This window comes from Stegodyphus dumicola, chromosome 4 (assembly GCF_044657685.1).
Source record: "Stegodyphus dumicola isolate Sdum_Otavi_A_Nest chromosome 4, ASM4465768v1".
Taxonomy (NCBI): Eukaryota; Metazoa; Arthropoda; class Arachnida; order Araneae; family Eresidae; genus Stegodyphus; species Stegodyphus dumicola.
The window spans coordinates 156,373,658-156,391,361 of NC_140771.1; the positions used below are offsets into that span (position 1 = coordinate 156,373,658).

The 17,704-nt window shown below is 33.7% G+C and overlaps 1 protein-coding gene across 1 annotated transcript in view; it reads left to right on the plus strand.

Moving 5' to 3' along the window:
• Positions 1-17,704, plus strand: part of LOC118187479 (acetylcholine receptor subunit alpha-like 1) — a 433,281-nt gene that overhangs the window by 316,323 nt on the left and 99,254 nt on the right. The window contains exon 4 of the mRNA XM_085815631.1: positions 2,539-2,719. Coding sequence (XP_085671757.1) covers positions 2,539-2,719 — 181 coding nt within the window. The remainder of the gene's footprint in view (positions 1-2,538; positions 2,720-17,704) is intronic.

Consider the following 17,704-nt stretch of genomic DNA (forward strand, 5'->3'; position numbering starts at 1 on the left):
CACTTCGTGCAAATACCAACCCCACAGGTGATACGAGGAAGTGTACCAATACTAGGAAGTAGATCAGTATTAGAAATATAATTTGGGTTCTGTTTTTTTAATGTATCGAAACCCAAATTGATGGTAAAGTAACTTTTCCGACTCCGGTTCCTAAAACTTAACTGTTACTAAATTAACTACTCCGATCCCTGAAAATGTTTACTATTATTTCTTAATGTAATCTACCTAACAATTTAAATAACTACTCCTTGTTAGGCTAATGTTTGGCACACAGTTTTAACCATTATGTTGCCACATATTGGAAACGCAAGGTGCTAATCATTAAAGTTGATCGTCCAGAGCAATCTGTAGCTCCTTAAATGGATTGTTACTGTCATTGCATTCAAAGGATGCGCAGGCTGCATTAAAAAATCTCTATTTGGGAATATTTTAAAGTAGAAAAAGGAGCATATTAATTAAATGGAACAAAACACAAATTCCATTTTAAAAATTAATATATCTTTTACAAGCATGACGAAAGAAAATCTTGACAATGCTGTGGCTGTTGTTTTTGAATTTCATCTAACTGAGAATTTAAGCTGCATCTCAGTATTCCTTAAATTGTCTCCAAATTAATATGCATAGTTTTAGAATTCTCAAACATAAAGAATTCAGTCTGGCAGAGAGTACAAATCGAGCATAGCTAAGTTATTTAAGAAGGTGCTGTTATCAAAAAAGCTGTTATCAAGTCTGCTGTGTTGATATGTGGAACGGGCAACTACAACTCTATCTAATCTTGAAGAAGGTATAAATCTTTTTAAGTGGGTAAGTCTCTACGTCATTTAGATATTTAAAGTATTGTAAAACCGAATGTACTCTCAAGAGGTATGTTAGAGGTAAATACGCATAGGAAACTTTCGGATCAGTCCGGGTTGTTTCTGATTCAAAATTTGGATTGCACTAAACAGTGGTGAGCTTCAACAGCTCATGTTCTGAAGCTCCAATTGGCAAGCACTCTTCGTTTTGCAAATTTGTCGTTGGTGCAAGCAATCAGTGATGAATTACGTTAATACTAGTAGGACAAGCGCGATATGTTATCAATTAGACGGGTTGTGTAACATACTAAACAAAGCACTGATAATGTGTTTTCCTTAACAAACAAGATCAACCAGAATCTACAGCTGTGTGACACCAACATGAGACAACAACTCTTGCTCACAGTATAAGGTATTTCTCCTCCTTTCTTAACGTGCCTTCGTAGTGTAGTGGTCTACACGCTGGGGGCATATTCCAGAGGTCCGCGGTTCAATTGCCGGTGAAGGCTTTGCTCATTTTTCAATTCTCTTGCTTCCAAAAAATAATGACCCAATTTCCCTAAAGAACCGCGCCCGAACTAAAAGGGTGGTGGATGATTATTCTCCACACTCAGGATTTGGCGATTGGGCCCATTATACCCCAGTCTCCCTTTAAAAGGGGGAGTATACAAGATATTTCTCCCGCCTTTTTAGCGTCCCTTGGTGGTTTAGTGGTTTTGCACGCTGGGCGCGTATTCCAGAGGTCACCGGTTCGATTTCCGGCGAAGGCGTTGCTCGTTTTTCATTGGTCCTTCTTTCAATTAACCTGATGTCTCTACAACAGTATGGTTTCTATGCAGGATAAATGTTCGTATGTCGTGGCCGTCGATCGTATTTGGAATTATAATACGCACTTTTATGTGAATGACACCGTGAACATTCAGAATCCTCTTGCTAGGGCTAAGGCAAATCTACCTTTTTGTGAATAACGCTTCTGCGCTCACCTAAAATCGCAGTATGCTGAAGATCCAGTTCTGTGTTTATTCTCTAGCCATTTTTCTTTGACGAAGTTACTGCTGTGATACTAATGTTTAAAACTGGTTTTATTTCGCATAATTTCGTACTTTTTGTTTACAGGGATGAAAGATTGGAAATCATTAATAAAATACATATATAAATTTTCAAGAAAAATTGAAGTAGGGTTAGAGTTTTGCATATCGATAATTTTTAGGTATACAAAATTCTTTTCAAACTTTGACATTTTGTTGCACACTTTTGCAGGTGTTATACGTACACATACCACGGCAAAAGTTATCTAATAAATAAAAAACTTCCTACAGAATTTATTTTCTACATCGATTTATTACATAATAAACTTTGCCAATAGATGATTCTACCATGTACTCAAATTAGGAGTCCCTTTATTGTCGAAATCATGAAATACACGCTTCTAACAATAAATGTCTTAAAAAGAAGCCAACAAAGAAAAACTATGTTTAATTTATTTATCACAAGTATTTGTTTATTAACCAGCATAATCTAAAAAGACGAATAAATAAATCAATTCAAAATCGCATTAATATATAATATCCGTGTAATTAATAGACAATATTACATTAATAGTATAATTTTCAAGATCATATCAAAAATTAACAATAGTTATTATTATTTCTTGAATAAAATAGTTTATTTTGAAACTGGCTGAAATTAGTGATTTTTTTTTAATGTTTCAATTTTTGTTTATTTGTTTTCTTTAATATTGCAGTGCGGATGGCAACTACGAGGTGACTATTATGACGAAAGCTATCCTCCATTCGGACGGTATGGTTCACTGGAAACCTCCTGCCATCTACAAAAGTTCGTGCCTGATGGATGTTGAGTATTTTCCATTTGATGAACAAACCTGTTTCATGAAATTCGGATCTTGGACTTACGATGGTTATACTGTAAGTGGCTTAGTTTTCATGCTTAAATTACTTGTATTGTTTATCATGATTACCAAAAGAGACTTTCTGTTAAAAGTGGCTTTGGGATTTTTCCTTTAACTCGTAGCAATTGTCGCCAAATGTAGTCTGAAATAGTAATGGTATTCTAATGCTAACATTTAATTCACTGGTCGCTGCATCTAGTCCTAAAATCTAATTACAACTTATTTTTATTTAAGTTAAATCTTTCAATTTATACAATTACGTTTCCTAGAAAGAATTTAAGGCCGGTTCTTGATCGTTTTACAAGGGAGAAAATGTGAAATTTATCTCCGTTTTAGCGTCAAAAATCTCCAATGAGTCAAAATTCTCGAAGGGAAAAATTGTTTCCAAAGGAAAATAAGGACTAAGAGCGTTCGGCGGGAACTGCAGTGTCAAATTGTTCGCATTGATGCGCTTGTTTACATTTTGTGTTTCATAACAGAAAAGTAGCGTAGTTTTTGCAGCTCTCCTAGCTGAGTTATTTATGTTGACTTTATGTAAAATATACAAGCTATAATGGGTAATAAAATTACTATTGATTATGTATATAAAATTGTTCTTGTCGCCCAGATGATATAGTTGTTAAGGGAGCCCACTACGCTACTGATGTCTTCGAGTTCGAATCTCAGGAGAAGGCAGGGACGTTCCATCAAAGTTGGATGTGGAACTGAGCGAAATCGCACTTTCACGTGTATGTTGCGCAAAGCTCTTGCCAACAACAGGCGCAGTCTTGCACTTCTTGCCCCGATGAATTTCGTGAGTTTGTTCTAATATTACTGTCAGACAACTGAGATAAATCACAACACAACACACGAATTGTTCATTTTAGATTACTTTTTCAAGTCTTTTCTTCTAATTCTCACAACACTTACTGCGATTATCTTTAAAATATCTCATTTTCTCATGAGAGTAGAATATCATATCTCCTTAATGTGTTCTGTTTTTACCTGCATTAAATTAAATTCTGACTTAATTATTTTAATTTTATTTTAATAACACTCTTTCTTTAATAACTTTATTTTAAAATGGCGACTATATAATTTCGAAAAATTTTAGTTTAGTCAAGTATAAAGTCAAATAGCCCTTTAAACATAGTCAAATACATTATTTTCACATAATTACGAATAAACTACGTTGCAGTTTACTTATCGTTGATTTCAGCTATTCTGCGTCGACTAATCTCTTTTAGAAGCTCTATGAGTGGAAGGAAATAGATTTAGCAGTATGTAAATTCAAAACAACGGATTTATAAACACTTAAAAATAAATTTAAAATTTATAAATTGTAGTAAAAATCATTCTCAGTTTTCCTTCATGTAAATATATTGAAGTTTTAAAGTATAACATTCTCCAGGACTGTTTCCGTATAAAGTCTACTAGTTCGATAAAACAAGAGTCAATTTTCTCGAAAGTTTTATTTTTCGAGCTCTAGGAGCTTTTCTTCGAACTCCCCCTTTACTCAAGAATTCAATTACTACAGGTGTTGTTATTACTGGCAGTTTCTTTTTCTACTACACGGTTTTATCGCCTCTTTATATTGATGAAATTGTTCTTTCATTTTGTTTTTTGCACTGTTGCAACATTGTTAAAATTCTAGTGAATTTGAAGTTTAAACTATATTTTGCTTTCGTTTATTACTAATTTCATAACTTCTTAATTAAAGACTTATTTTTTATTTGCGTTTCTCGAAATATTATTATTGTAGATTATTTTATTATTTTTATCGTATCGACATTGGAGAATTTTAGGTACCTGAAATCAGATTTTTGTTAGAAACCAAGAAAATTTTTACTGCTGATAATCGTTTGCTACGCAGCACAACAGCACTCTGCCTGATGAAATGTAAATTGTATCTTTAGAATAACTGAGATAAGGCAAGTTCGTTCTCTTATTCTTAAGATGTGCCAACACTTTAGACTTTTATAACATGTTTTCTTCAGTACAATTTCATTGCGGGGCAACTAGAATATTCTCAACAGTTCGTTAATATTTTGTTATTTTGAAGAAAACTAAAAGCTTCTGCTTCACTTGTCATTAAATTTGAAGTATTCTTTAAAGTTAATTAATCTAAACTTATAAAAACTAATATATGAAGATTTATTAAACTCTTCATAGAACGCTTATAAGGTTAAGGATATGGTTGCAACAGGAAGATGAATGCAAGAAGAAAGAAGGGCATTTATTGACATGTTATTCGCATTTTTAGTGCCTCTCGAAGCTGAAAATGTAAGGAAAGTGGGTTTATTATTATTATTATTATTATTATTATTATTATTATTATTATTATGGTGGTTGTTATTGTTATTACAGGGAAAGCAAAGTATGGAAATTTTAATATTTTATTAAGTAGAGTAATATTTTTAAACATATACGCTAAACTATACAGGGTGAATCTGAACAAGAGGGTAAAACTTTAGGGAGTGATAAACTGTAACTACTATACGAGCAATATTCATCATAGAATGTATGGTCGGAACGCAAACGGCGAGCCGCTAGGTAGTATTGTAAATAAATGGTATGAAAAGGGTCAGTCCTCACACCCAACGGCATTTTCTACCGTGTATTGCTGAGAGGATAGCTGGTTATACTAATCATGAAATTTCCAAGGCGATGGATTGAGCGAGGTGGTCCCATAGTTTGGCCAGTTTGTAATGGTGTTAAGCTCTTTATGTCAAATTTTCTCCTGATTAACAAAATTACATAACTAAAATCACATTATGAAATTTTCTAAAAATTATTTATGTCATTCTAATAATAACTACATTCTAAATCGCATTGACAGTTGGTACATTCATTGAACTTGACAGCTCTAAGCAAAATCAAAATTGCCGTAGATTTCTTTCTAGCCACTCCTCGATAGCTTTAATCTTTGAATATTCTCGATTTCCAACTATCAAACCTCTGCAACATACAGTTATATCGTATTTTACTTCAAAACTCTTCATGTGAGCGTTTTCACCGTGTTAGGAATAATGGTATTCAGGATAAAGAGAAACAGTTGAAAACTAGTGCTATTGTTGGGAGTCTAATATAGGAATAACCTGTCTGATGTGCTGACTGTTTTACATAAAACGAGCATGGGAGGGCATGACTTAATCCTCAGCATTCTTCTACCAGCCACAGTAAGATAGAAGCTAGTCGACTGTCTAAATAGCTGATAAGCTTTCGGCTACGATCACAACTCTAGTTTCAAACTTAGAGTAGTATTAAACCCTCAAGAGCAAGAAAAAACTGATCGTGAATTGATTCGAGACAGGTTAATTCTGGATTTGCTCCTATAATTGGAATCCCCTTTTAAAGATCTTCTTCCTTCAACATTACAAACTTTTAACACTTCGTCGGGCACGCGTGACCTCTCAGATGCAAGACTTTTACAATCTTTGTTTTTCTACCGAAAACGGGAATTCCCGACCCTGATCTTCACAGTATCTGCCCTTCCGGTCACGTGCTATTCAGAAATGCAGTTTTCTGCGATCGAGAAGGATGAAGGAGTACACTTTTGGAGTTTATTCGAAGCTGTGCATTCATCAGATGCACGCACCCTTCAACGGTTGTCCCTTACGATGAGTTCGAAAAAATATTTAGATTTGAATAACCCAGCAGATTTAGAAATCGCGCAGAAAATTTTATTTATTGATGGAGAAGAAGAATTAAATGATGAAGAATTGGACGAAACTGAGGATGAATAAAATATTTTAGAAATATGTGAGCTTCCTTCGAACACTGAAAATTATTTTAGTGATTCAGAAACTGAAGGAGATGATTTTAATTCTGAAGGTAATAATTTTATCGGTAAAGATGGATCAACAAGATGGGCAAAATCAATGGGACGTAAAAATGTTAAACGAAGGTCACATAATATTATAACTAAATTACCTGGCGTAATAGGTACTGAAAAAAAAAGTGCAAGAATTATACAATTCTGGGAACTGTATTTTTACAGTTGAAGTACTAGACATAATTGTCACTAATACAAATAAATTTATTTCTTCAATTAGAGGTAACTTAGTTGAGAAAGAGACGCACTCGAAACAGATATAATCGAAACTAAAGCTTTTACTTGTTTCCTATATTTAGCATGTCTGTTACGAAGTAATAGGCAAATGTTAGAAGAATTATGGTCTACAGAAGGAATGGGAGTAAAAATGTTTGGAATAGTAATGTCTATAAAACGTTTTAAATTTTTGGTTAGATGCTGTAGATTCGACGAGAAAGAGACAAGAGATGGGTGGAAGAAATTAGACAAACTACCACCGGTAAGAGAGATTTTTGAATGTAGAAACTGCAGAAGAAATTATTGCATGTGGCAAAATGTAATTATTGACGAAACGTTAGAAGGCTTTAGAGGAAAGTATTCCTTCAGTACATACTGACAAAGCCCAACAAATATGGAATAAAAATATTTCCCATGGTTGACGCAATACATCAAATTTAAAAATATATGCCGAGAGACAACTAAAAGGACCATACAATGTGACCAATGCATCTTCAAATGTCGTTCTTTGATTAGCAAAACCGGTTTTCAACAGCTTAAGAAACATAACAGGAGATAATTGGTTCGCATCAATTGACCTAATAAAAAAACTGAAAGAGAAAAATCTTTTATGCGTAGATACTTTGAGAAAAAAATAAAAAATAAACACCCCTCTTGCTTTGTAAAAACAAAGGGGCGTGAAGTCTCTTTGGTTTTAATGAAACTTGCACTTTAGTGTCATATATGCCAAAAAAGAAAAAAAAATTACTTGCATCGAGTATGCATATGGATGACTCCATTGATTGTGAAACGGAGAAGACGAAGGAAAACCCTAAATAATTACTTTTTATAACGACACAAAGTTTGGAGTGGATGCTCTTGATAAAATGTGTGGGACACATAATTAAGCCCGTAACACCAGAAGATGGCCAAGGGTTATATTTTATTCTATGCTGAACATTTCAGCAATAAATGAACTAGTGGTTTATCTAGGCAATCAAAATTTGTTAAAAAATAGAAGAGAGTATCTAAGAGGATTTGTAAAATAACTGACAAAGGAAGAAATCACTAGACGCCTCACAAAATCTAATTTATCAAGAGATTTGCAAAGGAAGTAGAAAAATTACAAACCGTCTCTAGAACATAAAAATTCCGCAAAATGTCCAAACGCGCTAAATAAGCGAAAACGTTGTTCTACATGCTACGGAATGAAAAAAGCAAAATGACACAATATTCTTGCATGAAATTTAATCAGTATTTTTGCTTGGAACATGTCGCTATGATGTGTAAAAAATGCTCTGAAGAGCCTCAAATAGAATATGATTCTGATGAATAAATAAATATTTCCTTTCTTACAAAATCTTCTGTCACAATTTTGTGTATTGTATATTTTTCATTTTGTAATTCTTTTTTTCTGTATGTTGTATTTTGTATTCCCTAAATTCTGGGACCCACCAGCGGCCGCGCGGTAAAGACGCTGAACCCTGGTAGTTCGGTCCGGGGTTCGAATTCCGCGAGTGGGCTGGCTGTATGGGAGGTTTCGTGGTTTTCCCCATGTATAACGTGTATAAGAGCCAGTTTCCCTTAGAAAATCCTCCACGAAGGCATCCCTCCCTTTAGGCAGATAGCCCTCGTGTGCTTTCCCATAATTAAATAATTAAATAATCCAATCCCTAAATTCTGCAATTTGCATTTCATTAATAAAAAAAAGTTCCAGATGTATTCTGGAACAAAAAAGAAAAAGAAGGAACACTTTTCAAATCATATAAAACATTTTACATTATTAAAATGCGATGTGTATCTCTCGGATGCAGTGCGCCCAAGGAGTGTTAACACATAAATCTAACGTAAGTGTTAACCAAATTCTGTTAGGGAGTTTCTATGCAATAGAAACTGAAAATTAAACTATTAATTTCTTCTTAAAGGACATAATTAACCGTGGCTTCAAATTACTACGCATTACATTGGGGAAAATATAAGTTTATTATTTAATGGATCATTTTGGGTGTGTAATGAATAAAAAGTAAGTAGGAAATACATGAATGAGGATTATATCGATTTCATCTTCCGTAAAAATTAGATTCTTTATGCAAGTGGCCGATATCCAGGAACAGAAGCAGTCAATTCATCACGGCACGATGATGAACAACGAGACTAGAAGAATGCTATAAACAAATCTCCAAACTGAACTTTAAAAGAACCAGTCAAAAACAGTAAGGAATTTTAATATTAGAATAGTCATTATAAACGCATGTAATTATACTTTATTGTTAAGGGCCATATTCTGGTATTTTAATTAATTACCATGCATTTAAATGCGTTCAGCTGGAGTTTCGTTACACAATTTCATAAATTTTAAATGCTTGTTTTTTTTGTACTCAAATCTGAAGCAAATATTAAAATACCATATATTAATCTATAAATATTTCTGCCGTGTATATTTATATAGTTGTTTGATATATATTCTTTAAAAATGGTTTTTTGAGCTGTATTGCATTCTTTGATGATCAGCCCATATTTCAGAGTGCCTTTAGTGCGGTAAATCATCCCTATTAATTAGCAGTTATGCATAAATGTCCTCACGTTTATAAAATTTCCACTCATCAATTCGAATATAATTTGTAAATAATGGTAAGTACATATAGCATACGATCGAAACATACGATTATAGCATACGATCGAAGCAGAGATGGCTGCAAAAGAGGTATTTATAGCTTTCAATCTATTATATTTGTAGACAATAGCATTAAACGCACATACGTTATTATATTGGCAAATCCTTTTGAGATCATGCAGACGAAGGAGCAAGAACCAGTATTGAATCTTTCAGACAAAACAGGTACGAATGATCTCCTGCTATATTTGTCTTGCATTTCAAAACTTTATCTCCAATAACTTCTATTTCACGATGTAACTGTTATTAAACCACCTACAATTCAAACCATTTTTCATTGGATAAAACTCTTTTCAAATATCCGAAAGTTAGCTTTAAATTTTGTGAAAACGAAAGAACGCCCATTCATGTTCAAGAATTTCTAGGCTAATATAGGGGTGAAGATCATCGACAGTACGTTTCTGATGCATCGATTTATCGACGTTGAAACCAGAGGAAGCTCAGAAGAAATGCGACTCAGCCTCAGGAACCCCATCCCTTCACTCTCTCCCAAGAGTATCCGGTAACAGTATGAGAAAGATAGTGAAGCATATGATTACTATTGATTAAGTAATATCCCCCCTGTGTTGTGCTGTCAAGAAAGAGGGAAGCAGTAGGTTGGGGGCATAGAATACTCTCCGTTTCTCCAAGTTATCCGATCAAACGTCAAATAACAAAAGGGTGAAGCCGCAGAAATCGGATAATATTGGTAAAAGACCCCCAGGGAGAAAAAATGGAACCCTGTAAGCATACGTGAATTTTTGTTCACATTGCATTCTTTGCTCTTCTACCCTAATTACATATTGGCATGACTTCAAAAAGTAATTTAGTTTGGGGAAGTAATTCTTCTTATTTTTATGTTTCGTCTCGAATTTTCAATCACTTATATATATGTCTTGAGCTGCAATTCTGCATTGTTTGACTTTACCTCTTATGTCTAAGATTTTCGATTACAGAAGTGTTTAATATGATTATGTTTGCATGAAGAGGGGGTTGCTTATAAAGGAGTCTTTTATAAAGGTTTTCATGTTATTTTTTATGGTGAATGGGTTCTTACCCCAACTGTTTTTTCGGTTTAATACGAGTGTTTATGCTCAAGTGGTAATTTGGGATTGGATGGAAATAATGCATTTAAATTAACCAATACCTATATTAAACAAAGTCACTCTTATATATTTAATTGGAAGATGATTTGATATTGTTCATATTTAGATGTATGAAGTTATTATTTTATTTAAACTTTTGACAACCAGGAACGGCTATACTGAACAAAATATTTGTACAGGCATACTCGTCAATACACTGGAACGGTTTCTGTTCCTTCAGCAGATGGTACTTACTGGATATAGTGTAAGAAAGTATACTCGGAAGGAGTTCTTAAAGAAAGGAGAATGTTAAAAATGTGCATTAAAAGTTCAGTAAATTATAGAAAACATAGTATTTGTTTAAAGTCAAATTTATGTACTTATTATTGTTATTATCAAAATTGATCCCTTCTTCAGAACATTCTTTCAGCACAAGAGTTTTCTGTAACCCTTGTTATATTTTTGTAAAATTCTAATCTGTGATAAATGAGTACAATAAATATATTCTAATTTCCATTAAAAATATATTTGATGTAAATTAACTGTTTTTAGATTAAGATTTTCAAAATCACTTGAAGCAATATTGAAATTCTCTACCTTATAAATCAGTTTCGAGATTATTTTAAACAAATTTACTTACGTGAAATGTAAAGAGAGAATTGTTGCCTTTTATAACACCTGAAATATTTCCAATGAAATTTTCATGAAATGGGAATGGTTATTTTTCTGTGTTAAAAAGTCGAATGTATAAAAGGAAAAGAAGAACTAAAGTGGTTATGAACAAATTGTTTTCAAACGATAATAGGTTTAATAAAAGTGCAATTTATTTCATATTATCACATAAAACACCTAAAATATTCCTGATTTTCGAATTTTATTTTATTAACCCAAAGGAGCGTTAGCTCAGAAGGGCTATTAATTTCGTTTTGGCATTTTGCGTCGCCAGGAAAAAAATCTTAAAATCTGAAATCTGAAATTTCAGATTTTACATTACGCCCAAAGGGGCATTTCTTAACGTTTTCTGAGTTGCCTTTATTAAACATCATGTTCTTTGCATTCAGATTTTTCTTTAATTATTTTATTTTTTATATAATTCGGTATTTTTGATTTCAAACTGTGTTCTTCAGTTCAATATTTGGAATTTATTTTGGGAATTCCTGAAAATAATTTTGTTTCATAAATACTATTTTTAAAAGCACTCCAACGCTTGACAATATGGCATAGGCGAAATGAGTAGAAAATCTGCATAACGCATTCAACCGTCTTATCCAAATGTGGGCAATATTTATAAGTTCAATCTTTATAAGTTAGCTTAAGTTTCTAAGTTAATATACAAACTGATAGGAAATAATTGGATAAAGTAATAGCATTTAGTAAATATTTAAAGGAATAAAACGAGTATTTTAAATAAAAAACTCTTGAACATTATATTACTAAGATAAATAATTTTTTCTTCAGATAATACGTATTATCCACTATTGTGCAAAACCTAAGCAACGTTTCTCATTTTGGTCGTAATTACGCAAAATAATCAAATGGAAGACATGAAATTCATATCATAGAGGCGCAATGTAGTGCTTAAAAGATAAGGAAAGTATAATAGTAGAAAAATAAATAAACCGCGTACAGTACCGGAAAGAACAGAAAAAATGTTTTATTGGCAGAATGGCGTTAGTATATAAAACTTCTAGTCAACAGAGAGAACAACAAACAAAGAGCTATTGTAGTTAAGGAATACAAATTTAATGGTAATAGAACCATTATAGCTAAGGGATATAACCTACCCTCACCACAATGGTTGCGTTGTGCCGTCTATACATAATCAACACCAGGTTATCTAAAAGTTTTTGGAGTTCATTATTCTTCGAAAAGCATTTGTCTGGTTTTCTGTATTGTCTAGTTGTTGGTTAATTGGCTGTCTGTTTTTTCTCGGAATTTACGATCATGCCGACAGACATCTGCCTAAACCGTGACCAATCCATTCTATGAGGGCACGCTCACTATTACATTCTGTGGATATTTTCACATTCCAGGAGTTCCTCAACAGCATGTGTCATGTGTAGCTATCCATTGTCAAACAAAGATGGGACCAGTGAAACTCTGCATATGGGGTGGTTAACTTCATGTAATTAAAATCTCTGGTAAGTGAATCACTGCCGAAAGTATGTAGCTCCATCCGTTCATTTATCACAATGCGCCCAGATGCAAGCACGCCGGGACCTCTCTTGTGGTTCCTTTTCCTGATATTAGTGAGATGAAATCGTGTCCATACTTCTCTCCAATACAACTAGCGCCGAGAATAATTTTTCAGACTGAAACGGCTTCCTACGATAAAGAGGGCATGGCTCCATTGATACGGTTTCCAGTCTTTGTGTTCTCTGCATCACTGTAAACGATGCCACCGATGGGCTGCTATCAATGGTATGCAGGGCTCAGAACGGCGTACGAATAAGCCACCTTTATGAAGTCGTCCAGCTACAGTAAACCGAGACACTTGTAGCCCAGTTGCCGTGCTTAGCAATGTTGTCCGCCGTCTGATTTCGATCTCTTTTCGCTTGGAGGGTTAGATATCGGTTATTAGTCACCGTTATTTTCCTCGGCCGACTACCACTAACCTTTCTTGCAATTGCTAATCACTCTACCAAGTGTAAAGGAGTCCGTATGATTTTTTGAGCCATACTGCACGTATAATTGTAACTTTCACTTGCAAAAAAAGGTTGAATGCCTGGAAATGCGCTTTTCTTCTTTTGAAGTTACCTTGCATTGCGCGTGCTGGCTCCTCACGTTTTGCGTACTCTGACATACCATTTGAAGTCATGGTGCTAATATTTGTAAAGCTACATCATCTGTCTACTGTGTTGGCTTTTTATTGTACTGATCGCAAAACTCTCCTTTCAACAGTTCATTGTTGCATGCTAGAAAATAAATTTATTGATTAACGTTTTAAAACTACTTTATTTCGACACTGAATTATATTTTTCACGATGACGAAGAATAACATAACTAATATTTATAAGAAATACCTGCAATTACAGATCTTCATTATGAAAATCTACAGCTAATTTTGTTTTTGTGTCATAGTTGTATACAAATATTAATTGTAAACAGTTATCTAACTGAAAGACCTATCTAGAGTTTATATTCAATAATTAAGAATACTGCAATCTTAAAATAGACCATTTTACTCCTTGTTCTAAGAATTGAAGCACACTAACAAAAGAAACAACTTCGGAGTTTGAGAAACGTAGTAGCACAGATTCTCGGTTCCGTGGGAAATTTATGGATTGAATTATGTCAAAGTACACGGCGACTGAACTATCTGCCTAAGGAAAAAGCCGTCTTCATTTTCGGGATCATTTTAAAGCCAACTGGCTAGTATTGAAGTTACGCTTATGAAGCCACCTTTATGAAGGTGGCTGGTGTAACAGCTTTAAATAATATTACAATCTTGTAGTTTAAATAATTTAAATAGATGAGCATTAAGGTATTTGTCAATGGCAATATTTGAAACCAGACTTGAGTGCCACGTGCGACTCTCGCACGAAGAATGTAATTTTATTTTTAAATGTTAGTATTCTTTTTTCTTCTTGTTTGTATGTCGCCATTTTTGAGTGTTAAATAAAAGTTATTGCTGTGTTCCATCATTGGAGTTGCTTCATATTGCCAAAGAAGTATTACAGTCTTAATTATTTTGGAGGCACCGATCGAGATCGAATAATCGTGCGTATTTTTATTTTATTAGTTCATCACTGAACATAATATTAGTGATACCAGATTATTACTTCCTGTTAATATTGAATTGCTTTATTTTATTAGTTCATCACTGAACGTAATATTAGTGATACCAGGTTATTACTTCCTGTTGATATTGAATTGCCTTATTTTATTAGTTCATCACTGAACATAATATTAGTGATACCAGCTTATTACTTCCTGATGATATTAAATTGCCTTATTTTATTAGTTCATCACTGAACGTAACTTCCTATTGATATTGAATTGCGTTATTGTATTAGTTCATCACTGAACGTAACTTTCTGTTGATATTGAATTGTCTTATTTTATTAGTTCATCATTGAACATAATATTAGTGATACCAGGTTATTACTTCCTGTTAATATTGAATTGCTTTATTTTATTAGTTCATCACTGAACGTAATATTAGTGATATCAGGTTATTACTTCCTGTTAACACTGAACTGCCTTATTTTATTAGTTTATCACTTGAACGTAAACTTAGTGATACCATTTTAATGCCGTTTCTACTAGAGCTCAAAGGAAAAGAAAAATAGCTGAAGAGCAGATCTTGGAACCGATGAAGGAAGAAAATAAAGCATCCAGAGATGTATTTGAAGAAGAAGTTAAATCACCAGAATTAAACTTGGAAGATGTTCACGAAAATTTAAAAAACGATAAAGAAATTAATATTGAGAATCATTTTGCAATGCAGCGTTATCATCATCTTTCGGCTTTTGATTTAATATCAAAGCCGCTACTAATAGACGAAGAAAACAATTGTCGAAAGCAAATGACAATTGAATATTTTCCGAAAGGCACAGATGAACTGAGGAAAGGCTTTGCTGTGAATTATAGCCGAGGAACTGGTCCAACATGGAAGAGATCTAGGCGCCGTCAAGGAAAAAAAGGAAGACTAATTTGAACACTGTTCATTTTCTTCCTATTTAAATGTGGTGTAAAAATATTTGTTTAAAACTTAAAAATTTTGGCCTGAAGTTTGGAAACTTATCAGAGAAGTTACCTTTTCTCTGTAAGCAAATGAGCAAGCCGAGCTTGTTAAACTGTCGAATTTTACAGAACTTTTACCTTCGGAAAAAGTCTCTCCGTTGGGGGAGAGGTTGTAACAGCTTCAAATATTAAAATCTTGTAGTTTAAATAATTTAAATAGATGGGCATTAAGGTACTTGTGAATGGCAATATTTGAAACCAGACTCGAGTGCCACGTGCGACTCTTGCACGAAGAATGTAATTTTATTTTTAAATGTTAGTATTCTTTTTTCTTCTTGTTTGTATGTCGCCACTTTTGAGTGTTAAATAAAAGTTATTGCTGTGTTCCATCATTGGAGTTGCTTCATATTGCCAAAGAAGTATTACACTGGTTAAACCATGAAAGTCGTAACACTTAGTTAAACCTTGAAAGCAGGCATCACTGAACGGCCTGTTCGCCAGGATTTGATCCCAGGCCGAATTTCAATGTTTAGCTCAGCGATCTTACTTCTCCCTGCATCAGATTTAACTTAACATAAATGCTTAAACTAAGTTACTCCGAACCACAGAGATAGTTCCCTTACCTCTTGATGAGATATCGTGTTTAATAACGATTGTTCTATTTATACATAAACAAAAGTCAAATTAAAATGAAATAAAAATTTATTTGCGTATCTTCCCCTGGTGATTACAACTAATTTGAAAGCACTAACGTTAACGACTGAGTAGGAAATTTGTTAACTAACTATAGCCGCTAACGAATAAAACAGGGATAAATGCTGAGTAAGATATTGCGGCGACATGGTGAAATCATGAACAACCTTGCGATTAAGATTGAAACTGCTGCTTTTAAAGTATGCCATGCACCATTCAACTTGCGCGAAATTTCGGGGCTGAGAGAATACTGCGACATGAGGCCAAGAAGGATTGAGTAGAATTTAAAAGAAAGTTAATTGTTAAACAAACTTCAAAATAATTTTCACAAGATGATTATCAGAATATTTAATTGTGTTAAATCTTAAAGGTTCAAGACCTCACTTACGATTTTAAAGAGGAAGATAAATCAGAAGATTTCGAATACCTGCATTCAACGTAGGATAGCGATGCCTTGATGGAAAGTGGCTCGTCGTTAGTTTTAGAATCATGCCGTTTAAGTCTGGCAGTGAGTATGACAACATTTTTATCGTTTTAGAACGCAAAGGTTATCAGGTTCAGTGTTTCTCCTTACTTGCTTGGGGAACATTCAATGACCTGACTCGGAACAAGGAGCTTACTAAAGCTATGTTCAATAAATGTGGGAACTAGACAAGATGCACAGGAAGGGTATACGAAACCCTTTATTTTTCTCTCTTTACAAAGATTTCCGGACTTCGGAATACAGAGACCAATCACTTGTGGTCTGAACGTAAGAATATAAAAATATTAACTAAATTCTAACTAAACTAACTTTGGATTAACAAACAAGTGGCTACTTGAAGATTGACCGTATATTAACAGAAAGGCCGTATGTAGTACAGAGAACTGTTAACACTACGATACGTTTAAAATTATCAAGAGGACTAAACCTCTGGCCTTGAAGGCAACCAGCAACCGAGTACAACTGCTAAGGCAAGCGGCCTGCTTCTACTAACTCCTTCCTCTCCCTTGCATGGCAAAAAGCCACAACTTAAGTACTTGGCGTTCGCAAGACAAATTTGCATAAATAAGTTAAAGCTTTTAATTCTGGCCGGAAGTAGAAAATAAGAAGTGATAGTAAAGATTTAAAATAAAATAAACGTTAGTAAAACTTAAGATCCTTACATACTTCCCGCCAGAGTTAACTGAGGTCAGTTTGAAACTGAGGTCTAAAACGACTTTGTTGTAAACTTTTAGCTCTAGAATCTAACGCGAGGCCAATCTTTTACAAACATTTCTCACTAGAAACTAGAAATTTAAAAAAAAAAAAAAAAAAAATCTGAAATGTTTCAGATTTTAAATTACGTCCAAAGGGGTGTTTTTTAACATTTTGTGTGTTACCTTTCTTTATTAAATATCATGTTCCTCGCACTTAAACCATAAGATCCAGTGCAACAGCAATATCCCAAAATAGTTTTAAAACGAGCATATCTTTAGAATTTCCGATACAGAGACTCACGCGCTGGAGATAAAAATGTTTTTTCTGCACAACGTTGCCATTGCTCGCTTTGAAATCCTTGAGTTTGTTAATCAAAAATTCGTCAAAGTTTTAAAAAATAGGAAATCGATCATAAAACAAATTTCAAATTTCAAATTTGGTCTTCCACATGCTCATATTCCTTGGAGGATTACGTTATTCAAAATTCGATGACTCTATGTACCGTTGTTTTATCACAATACGAGAAATATACATACATTTATGCAGATTTTTCATTATTTAATTTCTTCAAATATAATGCAGGACTCTAACATTTTGTGGCAACAGTTTGAAAAGTGAACCGACATTTATGAGTCCGACGCAAAATGCCAAAACGAAACTAATAGTTCTTCGGGATTCAAATCACTTTGGACTAA